This window comes from Cladophialophora immunda (assembly GCF_000835495.1).
Source record: "Cladophialophora immunda strain CBS 83496 unplaced genomic scaffold supercont1.7, whole genome shotgun sequence".
NCBI lineage: Eukaryota > Fungi > Ascomycota > Eurotiomycetes > Chaetothyriales > Herpotrichiellaceae > Cladophialophora > Cladophialophora immunda.
The window spans coordinates 3,061,762-3,076,445 of NW_015622547.1; the positions used below are offsets into that span (position 1 = coordinate 3,061,762).

General features: G+C 55.1%; 9 protein-coding genes across 9 annotated transcripts; 5 read left to right on the plus strand and 4 right to left on the minus strand.

The window, feature by feature from the left end:
• The first annotated feature begins 42 nt into the window (after positions 1-42).
• On the plus strand, positions 43-1,373 carry PV07_11779 (uncharacterized protein). Its single transcript, XM_016399246.1, has one exon. It carries the CDS (start codon positions 652-654, stop codon positions 1,018-1,020), a length of 369 nt encoding a protein of 122 aa, XP_016243808.1. The 5' UTR covers positions 43-651; the 3' UTR covers positions 1,021-1,373.
• On the minus strand, positions 1,121-2,155 carry PV07_11780 (uncharacterized protein). The gene is made up of 2 exons (XM_016399247.1): positions 1,973-2,155; positions 1,121-1,863 (listed from the first exon to the last, which is right to left on the minus strand). The coding sequence occupies exons 1-2, from the start codon at positions 2,065-2,067 to the stop codon at positions 1,329-1,331; spliced, it is 630 nt and encodes a 209-aa protein (XP_016243809.1). The 5' UTR covers positions 2,068-2,155; the 3' UTR covers positions 1,121-1,328.
• A 302-nt stretch (positions 2,156-2,457) lies between these two features.
• PV07_11781 (uncharacterized protein) lies at positions 2,458-3,108 on the plus strand (the record flags this gene model as incomplete). The annotated part of the gene is made up of 1 exon (XM_016399248.1): positions 2,458-3,108. One exon carries the CDS (start codon positions 2,458-2,460, stop codon positions 3,106-3,108), a length of 651 nt encoding a protein of 216 aa, XP_016243810.1.
• Positions 3,109-4,246: 1,138 nt separating this feature from the next.
• On the plus strand, positions 4,247-4,883 carry PV07_11782 (uncharacterized protein; the record flags this gene model as incomplete). Its single annotated transcript, XM_016399249.1, has 1 exon — positions 4,247-4,883. The coding sequence occupies one exon, from the start codon at positions 4,247-4,249 to the stop codon at positions 4,652-4,654; it is 408 nt and encodes a 135-aa protein (XP_016243811.1). The 3' UTR covers positions 4,655-4,883.
• Positions 4,884-4,904: 21 nt separating this feature from the next.
• On the minus strand, positions 4,905-6,589 carry PV07_11783 (uncharacterized protein). Its single transcript, XM_016399250.1, has 2 exons — positions 6,160-6,589; positions 4,905-6,070 (listed from the first exon to the last, which is right to left on the minus strand). Exons 1-2 carry the CDS (start codon positions 6,229-6,231, stop codon positions 5,120-5,122), a joined length of 1,023 nt encoding a protein of 340 aa, XP_016243812.1. The 5' UTR covers positions 6,232-6,589; the 3' UTR covers positions 4,905-5,119.
• Positions 6,590-8,493: 1,904 nt separating this feature from the next.
• PV07_11784 (uncharacterized protein) lies at positions 8,494-9,798 on the plus strand. Its single transcript, XM_016399251.1, has one exon. The coding sequence runs from the start codon at positions 8,551-8,553 to the stop codon at positions 9,499-9,501; it is 951 nt and encodes a 316-aa protein (XP_016243813.1). The 5' UTR covers positions 8,494-8,550; the 3' UTR covers positions 9,502-9,798.
• On the minus strand, positions 9,788-11,270 carry PV07_11785 (uncharacterized protein). The gene has a single exon (XM_016399252.1). It carries the CDS (start codon positions 10,806-10,808, stop codon positions 10,413-10,415), a length of 396 nt encoding a protein of 131 aa, XP_016243814.1. The 5' UTR covers positions 10,809-11,270; the 3' UTR covers positions 9,788-10,412.
• PV07_11786 (ribosomal protein S15) lies at positions 11,254-12,416 on the minus strand. The gene is made up of 2 exons (XM_016399253.1): positions 12,307-12,416; positions 11,254-12,257 (listed from the first exon to the last, which is right to left on the minus strand). Exons 1-2 carry the CDS (start codon positions 12,350-12,352, stop codon positions 11,353-11,355), a joined length of 951 nt encoding a protein of 316 aa, XP_016243815.1. The 5' UTR covers positions 12,353-12,416; the 3' UTR covers positions 11,254-11,352.
• Positions 12,417-12,582: 166 nt separating this feature from the next.
• On the plus strand, positions 12,583-14,204 carry PV07_11787 (40S ribosomal protein S0). Its single transcript, XM_016399254.1, has 2 exons — positions 12,583-12,866; positions 12,974-14,204. The coding sequence occupies exons 1-2, from the start codon at positions 12,694-12,696 to the stop codon at positions 13,656-13,658; spliced, it is 858 nt and encodes a 285-aa protein (XP_016243816.1). The 5' UTR covers positions 12,583-12,693; the 3' UTR covers positions 13,659-14,204.
• The last annotated feature ends 480 nt before the right edge of the window (positions 14,205-14,684 follow it).

Genomic DNA, 14,684 nt, shown 5'->3' on the forward strand with positions numbered 1-14,684 from the left:
GGTGCAATTGTCTTCCCTTAAAGATCCATACTTTTATTGTGAGTTACATTCGCATCACTTTTTGCGTTTGGCCGTTCCGCCTCGTCCATCTTTTCCTCGGTCATGTTCTGTCTGATCAAGGACGAGCAAGAGCAAGAGCAAGCGGTGACACGGTGACAAAGGGCCAGTGGCTGAGCCAAGTCACCCCCAAGACTCACTATTACGCGTCGCAATTCGCAACGGTTGCTTCCCGCGTCTTCGCAGCGGACAATGGAATGCGCTCAATGAACTCTCCGGTGTGAATTACGTTTGCTTCGTGGTAGAGTAGTCGGGCTTCTCATTCGTCCATCGGCTGCCTGCGCTGAGCTTTGACCTCCCTCAGTGGCCCAGGTATATTTGTGATTGTCTTCTCGCCTCACCACTCTCTGCATCAGTCAATTTGTATCGCGCCCAGAGTGACTGTTCCCTGTCCGTGCGCAGACACATTCAGCATCGGACCATCGATTGCTCCAGATCAAATTCCCCGTCCTGCTGCACAAAGACCCAGATACCCGGGAGCCTAGATCAGGCATTGATTGAGCCCTGCCCGCGAGTGAACGCGACATCACCCTCGAACAATCCACCACCACCGCCGCCCGAGAAGAAAAAAACACCCCCAGCCCAAAAGACACCATGGGCGACAAATTCCCTCCCCCCCAATACCCTCCGCCCACGCAGAGCCCCGGCCCCATCCACGCCCAGACGGGCTTCCAATCGCCGCCGCCGCAAATGGCCTACGACCCCAACTACCAGCAACAGTACGAGTACGATGCCTCGCGCGGCGCGAACCAGGGCTACTACGGTGGTGGTGGCCCCCCGCCGCCGCAGGGATACTATGGCGGCGGTCCCGGGTACGGGCCTCCGCAGGGCTGGAATGGGCAGCCGCCGCCACCGCCGCCGGGCATGTATGAGAGAGATCGAGGCGGCGGGGGAGGAGCTGGGATCTGTACGGGGTTATTGGCTGGGTTGGCGTGTTGTTGCTGTTTGGAGGCGTTGTTTTAAGACGGGTTTTTCACAATTGCGACGGACACGGACGGGGGGTGCGAGGCGGGTGCGGGCCTTTCGAGTGGGATGGAAAAGATCACATTCTGCTGAATAGGTTGAGCATTTCATTTCATCGGGGGATTTTGTCCCTATACTCGATTGCATTACTAGCATAGCGTTTGCGGGTGGGGAGGAGCATATCATTTGGCTCCATCACAATGCATCAAAAGATAGATTGTGATATACTCCTTGACTTAACTCAGAATGTGGTCATCAAAGTGCCAATTCGTCTCTACGGCGAGAGTTCACCAACTCAGTGCTGCCCTTCACATCACAGAACAACTGCTGGCCCCGCTCAACCCGCCAGATTCCGTGGTCGTTTTCGCTGCAGTCCGGGTGATGTCCTCTAGGACCTCCCACATCAACTCGCCCGTCAAAGCACTGCACTCTGCATACCGATCACAGTGCATCTCCTGGGCGGCGCGCAGCCCTTCCTGCGGCATGACACACTCGTAAGACCCGTCCTCGCGCCTCTGCTCGGTGCGCTCGTCCCGCTTCAGGCCCAGCAGCATGACGGGCATGTTGTGCTCGACGTCATGGTAGTGCAGGGACAGCTGCTTGCGCCAGTAATACTGGGCGTTGTGCAGAGACTCACGGGACGAAATGGAGAAGGCGATGATGGCGAACGCCGGCGCCGACGGAAACGGGTCGATGAACAGCGGCGACGTCGAGGGATGGATCCGGAACTTGTACGGACGCCGAAACAGGCTGACGTCGAAGGTCACCGGGCCCGACGGGGCGAAGACTCGCTTTCGAGGCGCCGACTGGTCAAGCTTGCCGTCGCGGATGTGTTCCAGCTGTCTGCGTAGTCCCATCCAATCGTTGAGCCTCAATGCTGTATCGGATTGAGAGGGGGGACAAAAGCGAATTGACTGGGACAGGGGAAAATGGGGCGCGTGGGACGACTTACGACAGGAAGGTGGCTTTGCCTACGCCGGGGCTGCCGAGGAAGAGAATATCAACTTCCGGGATGGGCTGAGCCTCGGGGGCCACTTGCGCTGCCATCGCTGAGCTCTCTGCCTGCAGGCGTCCTCATTCATCTTGCCAACTCCTCTGGGAATGCATGTTATGGCGCAGAGGATGGGGGATGGGCAGGAAAAGAGCATGGGATGGTTTGAAAAAGTTGATATCAGCCTCGGCCAAGAAGAGCTAGACCCGCGCCGCTTTCGAACCCTGGGGGTGAGAAAGAAAAGATTGAGTCTGACAGATTCAGTCTCTTTAAGGTTCCCCATGAATAAGCTCCGTCAGACACTTCTTAACATGCCTGGCAGTGGCATGGTACGTCACCGTGCTGAAAGCGGCCACTGCCACCGTTGACGCGCTTCCAAATCTCTTGAAACGGTGCCGCCTGCGTCCTCAACCCGCAGTATCATTCCCATCCATCCTTTCCAGTTTATGCCAGTCACTCAGCTGTCCCAGCTCAAGCCGGGCCAATTAGTTTCGATCGTCCTCAAAGCAGACCAGCGCACGGGGCGGCAAGTTCAAGGCACCGTCTCCCAACTGCTCACCCGCCACAACCACCCCCGAGGGATCAAGGTCAAACTGACCGACGGCCGAGTCGGACGAGTCCAGCAGATTCTCACGCAGGCACAACCAGTGTCGCACGGCAGAATGTCGTCAAATAACCCCTGGGCCAGCACTGAAAGCCAAGGGAACCCTTACACCTCACCGACCTCCGAACAACCGAACCAGGGCGCCGCGCAGTCCTACTACCAGTCCCGTCCTTCGCAGCAGAACCAGAACCAGCCGCAGCAGTATCAGTACCAACAACCGCAACACCAATCGTCCACGCCGGGGCAAGGGATCAACCGCTCCGACACCGAGCAGCTGCTGGCGCAGCAGACCGACCGGGCAGAACAGGTCGAGCACATGCAGCAGTACGAGGCGAATGCCCGGCAGACAGAGGACGACAGGATCCAGGCGCAACTCCAGAAAGAGTTCCCGAATATTGACAGCAGCCTGATAGCCGCAATATACAATGAGAGGAAGGGACAGGGCGATCTGGGCGAGGTCCGGGAGTTGTTGCAAGAATTGAACACCACTTGAGTGAGGAAATGACAACACCACAAACGCTGGGCGCCGGAAGAAAGCAGTCTTCCTGTGTCGCTCATGTCTACGGATATTAAATCGAGAGAAGAAAGGAGAGATGGGACACTGAGGAAGAGTTGTGCTGAATGCTAGTGCTTGCTCTAGACAGTCTCAACCTTTTCGACCTGTCCTCAGTCACGCTTCTCTTGTTCTCTTTCCGAGACTCAAGTATCCTATGCAATTGAGAAAAGATCCGCTTGTTGCAAGACAAGTTCGCATTGATTGTAAGTGGAAACGTGTTCAGTCTGACGACGGATGCCTCTCAAGTGCTACTGGGAAGTGCCCTGCTAGGCACTGCTAGTTCGCGCGGGCGATGTCGGCTGATGACTCTGGGAATGTTCGTGCCGTCAACTCCACAAGTCTGGTCTTGATTGAATCCCCAGTCTTTGCATCTTTCAATGTGCCAAGCGTACAGGTCCTCTATCATTGCAGGAGTGATCCTGAATCCAAGGATCTCTGCAGATTGACCGCAAGGACAGCACCAAATATTCCTTGGGACACTGCAGGGGTTACATGGTCGTTTGTGTCTCCGAAGGTAAGTGAGTCGGGCCCATTGTATCCTCCACATTGAAGGATAGATCAGAGATTCTTGTGCCGCCAGAGCGACATTTTTATCAGGCGGTCGAGATTGTACCCTTGCCCTAGGTCTCGGTCGCTTGATCCCACACAGCCGCCTGACAACTGTAAAGCTTGGTCAGAAATGATGTCAGTGACGTCCCCAACACGCGCAGTGTCCTCTTCGATTGTGTGCCGGTCGGTCTGTCCCAGGACAGTTCGGAGACCGAGTATCTGACCCTGATGAACGCATAGGGCCAAATACAGAAGGCGCATGAAGCTGTCGGCGATCTATTTCTAACGGGGAAAACGATGACGTTGTCCATCGGCCAATCGCATTCGGCGATTCCAGCGCAGCCTTGCACAGCGCAATGCTCCAGAGAGAAGAGATCCAGCCATCGACCTACCCGTCCTGTCCCCCAAAAGACTTATAGACGCCGCCGACTTTCATATCACGATTCCCCAATCCACAAATCCAACCTCCCCACAGACAAACCCTCTTTTCTCTCTCTCTCGTGCAACCCAACTTGAAAACAACACCATGGCGCGCTCCTGCTCCCTGCTCAAGAACGAGCCGCACCGCCTCCTGTGCCTGGGCGCACACTACGACATGGCGCTGAGGCTGCAGCAGAAGCTGGCCCCGCACTTCACCTACTGCGCGATCCTGACCAAGGTCGAGCCCAAGAGGACGTACTCGCTGGACCACTTCGAGCTGCTGCTCGACGCCCTCTACCCGCCGCCCGAGGGCGTGATCGTGGGCGGCGGCTTCAGCGACGAGGAGGGCGAGGAGCTGCGGCGGCGCGTCGAGGCGCGCCGGGACCGGGTCGAGGACGGCGAGCCCGTCAGGTTCGTCAAGGTGCCGGCGGGCACGCTGGAGAGGGCCGGGCCGGAGGGGCTGGTCGCCACCATCATGGGGTTGTTGGGCGAGGCGTTCAATGTGGAATGGTGAACCAGGCCTGCTCTCCCCCTTTCCTCTCTGCCCTGCCCTGCCCTGCCCTGCCCTGCCCTGTCCTACGCTTGCAATTGATTGGGTGGGTGCGGACGGACGGACGGCTGAGAGTCTCGGTAGGAATGTTTACCACACCGGCGTGCCTGACACCAAGCTTTGAAAAGAGGGACAGATGCTCCCTTTCTCTTCCGGACCGAGACGGGAAGTGAGTGGGAGAGGTAGCATAGGCTCGGGTGGGTGGGAGGGATAACGGAGTTCTCAAACAGGTGCATCATCACCGTGATGGATTTCTCTGTATCAACTAAATCTCCACGAGATCGCTAAGTTGCCTCACACGAGCACACACACACTCTCTCTCTCTACTACGCGCATTGATCTGGAATTGTTTCGGTCCGTAATCCCATTGCGACCCGGTTCAACTGTCCCTTTTGTTCCCCCCTTCTCAGACCCCGACGTTCGATTTTCTCAATGTCGGCGCTGGGCAAACGGTCCGCCCTTGGCAGCCAGATTGACGGCTCTCTTGGTGGCCTCGTCAAAGTCCTCCTTGGGCAGGCCCAGGACGTCGTTGTGCAGGCCGTACTTGGACTCGTAGTCGCCGTCGCCGTTGGGGAAGAAGACGCGGGCGTACAGCATCTTCATGAACCCCAGGCGGTCGCCGCCCTTCATCTGCTCCACGCCCGCCTGGTAGCGCTCCCGGACGTCCTCGTGCAGCACCGTCCAGTCGTCCTCCTTATCGCCCGTCACGCGCAACACCGACGCCAGCATGTCGCGCTGGCTGACCCGGAACGACGACACGTACATGACGTTGTTGCGGAACAGCGACAGCGTCGGCGCCGTGTCCGCCGCGTCCTCGGGCAGGATCTTCAGGCCGAGCAGTGCCGCCGCGGCGCGCCCGCACTGCAGCCACGTCGTGGTGTTGATCTTGGTGTTCCCGTCGTCGTACAGGGTCACGGTCTTGGTGGCGAAGTCGAACCCGTAGCTCCCCGGCGCGGCGGCCAGCGAGTACTCGTACCAGAAGCTGCAGGTGAAGCTGATCCAGGCGCTGACCCCGAGCTCCTCGATGTGCCGCCGCGTCACGTCCTTGTGGTCGCCGATCACGATCTCGTGCTGCAGCGTCTTGTTGCGCGGGTCGCTGCTGTACTCGTTGGGCAGGACCCACGGCACCCCGGCCGCCGCCGCCGCGTCGACCAGCTTCGTCTCCGTGTCCGGCGGCGCCGTCACCGCCATGGTGATGATCAACACGTCCTGGCCCCGCAGCGCGTCCACCAGCGTCGCCTGGTCCTCGTAGTTGACTTTCTTCACGGCCATGCCCTCGGGCACCGTGCTGTTCGAGTCCGCCCGTGTGATGGCCGTGAGTCGGTGCTTGCCTGTCTTGAGGAGTGCTCGGGCGATGTATTCGCCCACTTGGCCTCCTGCCTGTTGCAGTGGTCGTCAGTCAACAACGTTGCCAGATCTTATGATATAAGAGGGCACGGATGGTATCGTCTGGCTGTCTGCCTACTTACTCCGACGATTGCAATGTTTTCCACATAGTTCTTGAAGCCTTCCGGCTGGTCCTTTGCGTACTTTTGTGCCATAGCGAACGGGTTGCTGCAAGGTTGGTCTTCGACAATAGGGATGTCTTAATCAAGCGCTGGGTTTGTCCAGAGTTGAAGTGCTAGGGGGGGGGTTTGAAAGTAGATTATCTGGTGGATGAAGTGACGTGTGGTGTTCACGAATAGCAGCAATCGACATGCACAAGGCATCGCTGGTGGTCTATATATACCTTCTACCCTGTCCACACTCCAACATGGAACGACAAGGTTTTGGGTATGGAGACAATCATACAACGCCTCCTGCTTGGCCTGCTTTCGGACCTTGGTCCTCTATATCCGACATGGCATTGCCAGACTGGGCAACGGACTCAAAAACATGTGATACATATTTGCTCCGTACCGCGCTACCATCTCTCGTAAAGAAAGAAGAAACCGAGAATGGCAATCGAGATGGCCGTGCCGTCATGAGCCCACAAATGAGGTATAGCGAACCTGTCACGGACCAATAAGCCCGGCGTTACACCCAAGGCAATACGAGCTGTGGTTAGTCGAGATCTGGGGCAAGTCGGAGTGAATAAGAGCCGACTGATCGGTGACTTTTTGCTCTGGCCCCGTTGACTGGAGGGAGGGACAGATGGAGAGATGGTCCTCAGAACATGTGTACCTAGGTAGGTAACTCCGGTAGATTGCAAGTTATCAGGACTCGCTCGTATCGCTTTTACTCGGTCTGGCTTTTGATTGGGATCCGGGCGTAATGGGCGACTTGGGCGAGTCGGGCGAGGCTTCGGCTTTTAGATCCAGTCATCCAGAGACCTTCTTTTTGTAAAGAGGTTCAGTCTCGCCAATAGGATCAAATATGCCCTTCTCGCGCTTGGGTGTCCAGGGTGTCGGGCAATACCGCGCTCGGGATGAGGGCGCCTACATTGTTCCTTCGATACAAGGCTGCCGGCAATCAGAAGCTCGATTTGCGACGGTTCTACATTCTTCCGGCTATTCCTGGTCCCACAACCGTTCCTGAGAAACTGTTTTATAGGGTCTCTTCCACCACGAGCTTGTGAGATAGTGTTTGCTGGAGGCGATTCCACTCCGGAGTATGGCGACCTTGGAGGCTCACAGCAAGCTCCAAGGACATCTCAGTAGCGTTTCCCCATGTGCCCTAGGATGTGCATCTAGCATCCTCCGGATCCTGTCAACCGAGCTTCCGCTTGCCGGTAGCCTTGTGCCCTGTGGCATTGGAAGCTTCGTTCAAGCGATAGTGCAGCTTCTTGTGAAGTGGCGCAATCAGGGAGGGGATGTGACTCAATGGAGGAACATGGTGAATTCTACTCGGTCCTGGGGACCGTCAGACTATATACCCTTGAGTAATTTACACAGACCTACTAGTGCCGTCCGATGGCCATCGGGCGAGCGGGGTACCTTCCCTGACCGTCATTACATAGCCTTGGCAGGGCCGTCAGTCACAGGGAGCCGTTGGTGGGGTCACATGACCTCCGGCACGCCTTCCACCTTGGGATGGGCTGCCCACCTAATACTTCTACTGCACTTGGACGCAGAGCTCCCCCCCTCTCCTTCTTAGTTACCTCAGAGATAGCCCAACACAGCACACACGCCATTAAGGCAATTGAGTCAATACGACTCCTGGCCCATTGTGGCCTCTTTCCTTTGTTCTCCTCTTCGCTCCGCTCCGATCCCAACAGCCGTTTTTGGCATGATGTCTTCTTGCAAGGCGAGATAAAACAATTGCACCGTATTTCCCCGTCTTCTCGTGCGCTGGTATCGGTCTCGACTTTCCGTAGAATCCTTATTGCTAGGCAAGTGAAAGACGTGGCGATAGAAGTCTCGCAGGTGGTGACACAGTGATCGAGGTCTTGATGCGTGCCACGGCCCGGAAAAATATAGTCCCGAAAGAGGCAATCCAATCTCTTCCACCTGCTTTCACTCGCAATAATAACAAAACATCACGGGAATGAGTATTACTTCTGGATCGCATTTGATGATGTCCTCTGCTGTTGTCAACCCGATCCTGGTAGGCTGAGACGGGAAAAGTTCGTATCCTTGCTTCGAGCTCATGTTTCAAGGCTAAACGAGCCATCTTCGGGCCTGACAGGTAAGATAACAAGGACCACCAGTCGTATCGTGTCCTTTGCGAATACGAACGGCTCTCGTAGCGAAATCCAAGGTAAAATGCGCCGCAAGTGATGGACCATAATTCGCCTCCAAAGCGCTTCGCTGCTGCCTAGCTTCACGCTATGGACGACCCAATGCATTGGAACCCAGGACATCTGTTATATGTCCCAGCATTGATGCGATTGTCAATCGAAACAGGTCGTTCACTTGTCCCACGTCTATCATTTGTTACATATGGCTTTCGAACTGAAAACGGCGCATTCTGGGGATGGCACCAAGATTGCGTACTACCAGATCGGCGAGGGCCCAGGGATCATAATCCTGCATGGAGCGATGCAGCACGGCCTCAGTCACATGGACCTCGCAAAAGCCCTGTCGGATAGCTTCACTTGCTACCTCCCTGATCGGCGAGGACGTGGGAAGTCCGGCCCAACCGGCAAGAACTACTCGGTCCAAAAAGAAGTGGAAGACGTTGAAGCTATTCACCTCGCGACTGGCGCAAAATTCCTCTTTGGCGTCAGCTCGGGGGCACTGATCACTCTGAGAGCGGCGCTGGCAGCACCTCCATCGCACATACGGCGAATTGCGGTGTTTGAACCGCCCTGGCGGCCCGAGTCGGATCGAGAGGAAATGATGGCGTGGGCACAGAGATACGAAGCCGAGATCCAACGCGGTGAGCTTGCAAAAGCTGCCGTCACTGCTATGCTCGGAGCGGAGATGGGTCCAGCTTTCTTCCGTTCGAAATACTTCCCACAAGGTGTTCTGGTGCTCCTGACGAGGGTGTTGATGGCATTGGACCAAACAGGCAACAAACCCAATAAGGAATCGTGCGCTGGCGAACACGCGCGACCATCGTTCAAGGACCTGGTCCCAACAGTCCACAACGACATTGAAATTGCGATGTCTATGCTGGGAGACGAAACCCTTCAGAAGCTGGCGGCGATCCAGACAGAGACGCTTATCTTGGGTGGAAGTCGGAGCCAGGCGTATCTGAAGAATTCGGTTCACGAGCTTGAAAAGATCCTCCCCAACGCAGCGCGCGTCGAGTTCGAAGGTCTCGACCACGGCGGGACGTTCAACAAAGCGCAACATGGCAGCCCGGAAGTGTTCGCAACAGAGCTCCGTCGGTTCTTTTCTCAAGGCAATGGCAGCGACAAGGCGCAAGAACACGTCTCACCTACATGAGCAGTCTCCATTTCATGGTATTGCCTAGTATGCACCAGGAACCGAGGCTCGGTAGCGGAAGATTGCCACTTTTGCTCGCTGGAAAAGTGACGGCCTCTTTCTCGCTCATTGCACACGGCCATTTGGAGAAGTCGGATTTGGATGGCGTCACGGCTTATTCTGCTTTTTGGGAGAGTGAGCGTTATGGAAAGATCGGTGCTGATGGCTCTGAGGAAGCATAATAGTCAGGTTGCTATAAGATTGAAAAGATAGCCCCCTACGCCTGCTGCAGAGGCGTTCGAATGGAGTGGTTCATGGGCGGTCTTGAGCCTGTGTTCAGACAGCTACCTTGGAATTGCAGACTTCAAGGCAAACAGCTTCCTCTCAATAACAGACCAACAGGAACCCCTCTCCTCTCGCACCTAACCTTTCCATTCGTGCCTGTAGTCTATCACCCGGATGAGGCTGGCGGCAGTTCTCAAGCCGGTTTCGGCCACCCCCTCACCACCACAGCCTTTCTCCGCAAAGTGAAGATGCGGGCGAAAGGGGGAGCAAAATGTGGAGTAGCAAGACCTTCTATTTGGGTAAACCCTGGATGTAAATAGTCAACTGATATCATTTCGTAAGGCTGATTGACTTGTTGAACCAGGGACTATTGTTATCATCCTCTAAGGTGCCAAAGCAGATATCTGTGGAACAATGGGCCGACTTGATGGGAAGAGCATAATCGTGACGGGCGCGGGAGCTGGATTTGGGCGAGGCGTAAGTCAAACATGATGCATTTGGACTGAGAATGAGGCGGTGGTGCATTCCTCGGTCCTGGGAGCTGAAGGGTGGCGGGTAGCATTCGAGGAAGCTGGTCGAGAGACTTCTATCCGCACGTCTCTGGTCAAGAGGGTGGAACTGATGATACACCGAAGAGAGTCCAGGTACTAACACACGATTTCCCTCCAGATTGTCCAAAAGCTCACGGCCGAGGGTGCCTCCGTCCTGGCTGTTGACATCAACAGCGCCGAGAACGACAAGACAGTCGCGTCGTGCTCCTCCAACCCCGGAAAAGTCCACGCCTTTACAGGAGACATAACACTCGAGTCTTCGTGGCGTTCCATCCTCTCAACCGCCCTCGAAAAATATTCCAATCGCCTAGACGTCGTTGTCAACTGTGCCGGCGTAGTGCACCTCGCAGGTCCGTCGCATGAAATGGCCGAAGAAGAATTCGACAGAGTGTTTCGTGTGAATGTGAAACCATTATATTTGAGCACCAAGGTGATTGTGCCTTGGTGGAAGGAGAACAAGATACCGGGATCGTTCATCAACCTGAGCAGCATCAGTGAGCCCCGACCGAGGCCGAATTTGGTGTGGTATGCCTCGAGTAAAGGAGCTGTTACAGTTGTGAGTATAGAGATTGGTTCTTTCTAGCGAGAAGCTCGGCTGCAGCTGACGAAATCCGCGCAGGCGACGAAAGGTCTTGCGGCAGAGTATGCCGTCGATCAGATTAGGTACAACTGCATTCGTCCAGCGGTTGGAGAAACAGCCATGTGAGTTGTCCGTGTTCGTTCGGCTTGTGATCAACTTCTGATCGAGCATCCGGCAGGCTTCCTCGAGTCCTTGGGGGGCAAGACTCGCCAGAAGGACGGAAAAAGGTACTGGGCACGATCCCGCTGGGTCGTGTCTGTCAGCCAGCCGATGTTGCGAATATGGTGTGTTTTCTGGCGTCGGACGAGGCGAATTATATCACAGGTGCGGCATTTGATGTGGATGGCGGCAGAGGCGTGAGTTGAACGGATCCCGTTGGGCGCAAAGCTGCACGATCGACAGTATATAAATAAGTTTAGTACATGATCGTACATTTGTTTCTTTCCAACCGATATTTTACAAGCTGATCTCTCCTTTCCACATGGCATCATTGAGCCCAAGTTTCTCAACAACGTTCTGCCATCTTGGCCCGCCTCGGTCTTGCTTTCTTAGATAGGCCATCAACTTTTGTCTCTTGTGCACCATCATCCTCAATCGCCTCTTGTTGCTTTTATCCTTTTTGTGTAAGTTGTTCGCAAGGACGTTGATCTTTGCCGTCAGTATCGCAATTTGAACTTCAGGGGATCCAGTATCTGCGCCGATCCGTTTCGGGACAGGGACGGTACTCGCGTCGGTGCCTTCACCTTCCTTTCGGGTATTTTGTTTGCTCTGAAGCCCCGGTGCAAGAACTCCTTCAGTGTTGTGACGACCAAACTCCTCAATACATCTTTGAATGTTGATGCGTGTGCGATCTTTGCTGCTGGCGTTTTCTAGCGAGGCAATTGCCAGCAAAGCCTTCGACGCATTTCCATGGGAAGCGGCATGCTCCTTGATCCTTTCAGCAAGCCGCGCTTCACCCCCCACAACCGGGTTGGATTCCGGAAGAGGTTCAGTAAGCCACTTGGAGTATTCGAGAGATTTTTGGACGTCCTCTGGTTTGAGGAAGTAATTCAGGTAGGACTCTTTGATCGTCGAAATGGGAGCATTAGCCTGCAAGGAATTGACAAACGGAGTCGGTTGAGATCGGACAGGGTCGCCGAGTGCGAGCTCGCGTTCTGCTTGTAACACTTTTTGTCGAGCAAGATTCGCTGACTTGCGCTGCCGGGCCTGCGCCAATCGATACGGGTCGACATGCTTCCTGACCTTTCGTTTCCTCGTCCGCTTGGCTTCTAGAGGAGCTGTGGTGGAGAAGAGGCAGGTAGAGCACTTTGTGAGTGCTTGATTCCGTGTGGTTGCGGGCAAGCTCTGCAGGAGACTGGTTACTGCAAGACTGGTTAGCACGGGAGCCCAAGAAGAGTAAGGTTGGTTTACAATTGAAGATACTGCTTGCGGCAGAAGCAGGAATTCGCGGTGGCATGGCTAGAGCGGTTGAAATTGACGAAACTTCAACGCAGCGTGGTGTACTACACGCTCTTGTGCAGCACAAGAACTTTCCCCGAGTCTCAATTGAGATTGAGCATCTAGCCGCTCAAAAGTATTTCCGGCCCGAAGATGCCCCTTAGCTGCGTTCGGGAAGTGGCCCGAAGAGAAATCTTGGCATGGATTAGCTAAACGCACATTAGAATCTCATTGCTCAATCTTTTCCCAGGGAACTCGAAGCCTCGTTGCTGGTCTTGATCTATCAACCCTCACGTTCTCGTTTCTTTCGTCCTTCTCTAGAACTCGCCTTCGGACTGTTCAACGAACTCAGTCGCAATCATGGCGAGCCCAGCAAATCTCCCTCCCATCTTCAACCCCACCTCCCAGGACATTGAAATGCTCCTCGCAGCACAATGTCACTTGGGCTCCAAGAACCTCCAGGTTCATATGGAACCCTACCTGTGGAAGACTCGTCCTGACGGTATCAATGTCATCAACATCTCGAAAACCTGGTATGAAACACCCCTTTTCTGCTGACCTCCCTAACCACAAACACTGCGAATCTGGTGGTGCAAAAATCACGCTCACCCGAACTTCAATTGACTCGGTCTTCATGCAGGGAAAAAATTGTCTTCGCTGCACGCATTATCGCTGCCGTCGACAACCCGGCCGACATCTGTGTCATCTCCGCCCGTCCCTATGGTCAGCGTGCTGTCCTGAAGTTCGCCGCGCACACCGGAGCCGTCGCCATCGCCGGTCGCTTCACTCCTGGTAACTTCACCAACTACATCACCCGCTCGTTCAAGGAGCCCCGCTTGATCATCGTGACGGATCCGCGCACCGACGCCCAAGCCATCAAGGAAGCCTCCTATGTCAACATCCCCGTCATTGCCCTCTGCGATACCGATTCCCCCACCGAATTCGTCGACGTGGCTATCCCGACCAACAACAAGGGCCGTCATGCCATCGGCTTGATCTGGTGGATGTTGGCTCGTGAGGTGCTTCGTCTCCGCGGCACCCTGGCCAACCGTGAAGTCGAGTGGGATGTCGTGGTGGATCTGTACTTCTACCGTGATCCTGAGGCTGAGGAGCAGAAGGAGGAGGAGAAGGTGCCCGGTGCGGACGAGGCTGGTGCTGTTGCTGTCGACCGTGGATTCACAGACAATGCGGACTGGACTGGAGAGCCTGGCGCTGCGCCCGGTATCGAAGGTGCTCCTCAGGCTGATGCCAACTGGAACGAGCCAGGCACCGGCACTGCGGATTGGGCTCAAGAGACCGCGGCCCCCGCGGCCAGTGGCTGGTAAAGCTCTTGCTGAGCAGACAGGACCACGAGATACTCGTTTGGCGGCGGCTTCGCGTACAGTTCCGCCAAAAAGGGTCACCACTACCACGTCTCATCCGACACCATTCCGTCCAAAAGTCAGACACAAGCTCTGCCCGTATTTCCAAACTCTCACAAAAACCACCCCAAATCCGCGTCACCCGCAAGCAAGGCCGAAAGTCGATGGCACTCACGAGGGAAAGATACTCGACCCTGAGGATCACTCGTTCTTCCTCGGTTGTAGAGAGAAAGCCCTGTGCTAGAGATGAAGGGATGTACTTGACCGTTGCCCAGCCTTGTACTGTCGAGGGATGTGGCTATGCGAATATGAAGACGGCCCCGGAGCATTACGAGGTCTTTCGGATCAAAATAGCTCAATACAATCAAAGTTGAGAAAACATTCAAAGCTCATTGACCTAAGAGCCACACTTTTTGCATTGCAAATTCAAACCCCCTTTTGTGGTGTTTTCGATTTTCTACCTGTGACTATCATACCCCAATCCGTGGTTCCCTAGTATCCAAAATGTCCCGTTTCCTGCTTGTGTACCACGCCAAAACAAAGGGAATTGTCTAAACTGGTCGATGCTGTAGCGGTATCGACCCCCATTCGAGGTCTGGCATGCGAGTACCGTCCGTCACCAAAACCTTCCTGTAAATCACAAATAAACTGTCCAAACCCCTCACATCTTGTAACCGTAGTAGACCCCAGACTGTACACGCAGATCGCCTCCCCTCCCGCCCAGCCTTTTACACCATTTGTTGGGCTTTCCACCATCCAAGCCACCGTACCCGTTGGAGAGAGCATATCCTGTATGCCGAGTCGAATGGTCTCGCCGCATGATTTTGGCACCTTGCTGCAAGTCTTTCAAACACTTCTGGTTGAGTTGATCCACAGACCAACGTGTTCAGCGACAGGTGTTGCATTTTCGTTCTCGAGGTTCATTCCACGTCCCCAGGACGAGGCTTGTAGCTTATGACGATCGTTCTGACAATATTCCTCGGTTGGAGG

What these genes read in the sequence shown, in the direction of transcription:
- PV07_11786 (XM_016399253.1), bottom strand. Translation starts at nt 12,352, where the DNA reads ATGCCACCGCGAATTCCTGCTTCTGCCGCAAGCAGTATCTTCAATT. An exon ending in CGCAAGCAGTATCTTCAATT is followed by an intron (nt 12,258 to 12,306) that starts GTAAACCAACCT and finishes CCAGTCTTGCAG; the next exon opens with TAACCAGTCTCCTGCAGAGC.
- PV07_11785 (XM_016399252.1), bottom strand. Translation starts at nt 10,808, where the DNA reads ATGCTGCTCAGGTTGATGAACGATCCCGGTATCTTGTTCTCCTTCCAC.
- PV07_11787 (XM_016399254.1), top strand. Translation starts at nt 12,694, where the DNA reads ATGGCGAGCCCAGCAAATCTCCCTCCCATCTTCAACCCCACCTCCCAG. An exon ending in ATCAACATCTCGAAAACCTG is followed by an intron (nt 12,867 to 12,973) that starts GTATGAAACACC and finishes GTCTTCATGCAG; the next exon opens with GGAAAAAATTGTCTTCGCTG.
- PV07_11779 (XM_016399246.1), top strand. Translation starts at nt 652, where the DNA reads ATGGGCGACAAATTCCCTCCCCCCCAATACCCTCCGCCCACGCAGAGC.
- PV07_11780 (XM_016399247.1), bottom strand. Translation starts at nt 2,067, where the DNA reads ATGGCAGCGCAAGTGGCCCCCGAGGCTCAGCCCATCCCGGAAGTTGAT. An exon ending in GGCAAAGCCACCTTCCTGTC is followed by an intron (nt 1,864 to 1,972) that starts GTAAGTCGTCCC and finishes GGGACTACGCAG; the next exon opens with ACAGCTGGAACACATCCGCG.
- PV07_11783 (XM_016399250.1), bottom strand. Translation starts at nt 6,231, where the DNA reads ATGGCACAAAAGTACGCAAAGGACCAGCCGGAAGGCTTCAAGAACTAT. An exon ending in AAAACATTGCAATCGTCGGA is followed by an intron (nt 6,071 to 6,159) that starts GTAAGTAGGCAG and finishes CCACTGCAACAG; the next exon opens with GCAGGAGGCCAAGTGGGCGA.
- PV07_11784 (XM_016399251.1), top strand. Translation starts at nt 8,551, where the DNA reads ATGGCTTTCGAACTGAAAACGGCGCATTCTGGGGATGGCACCAAGATT.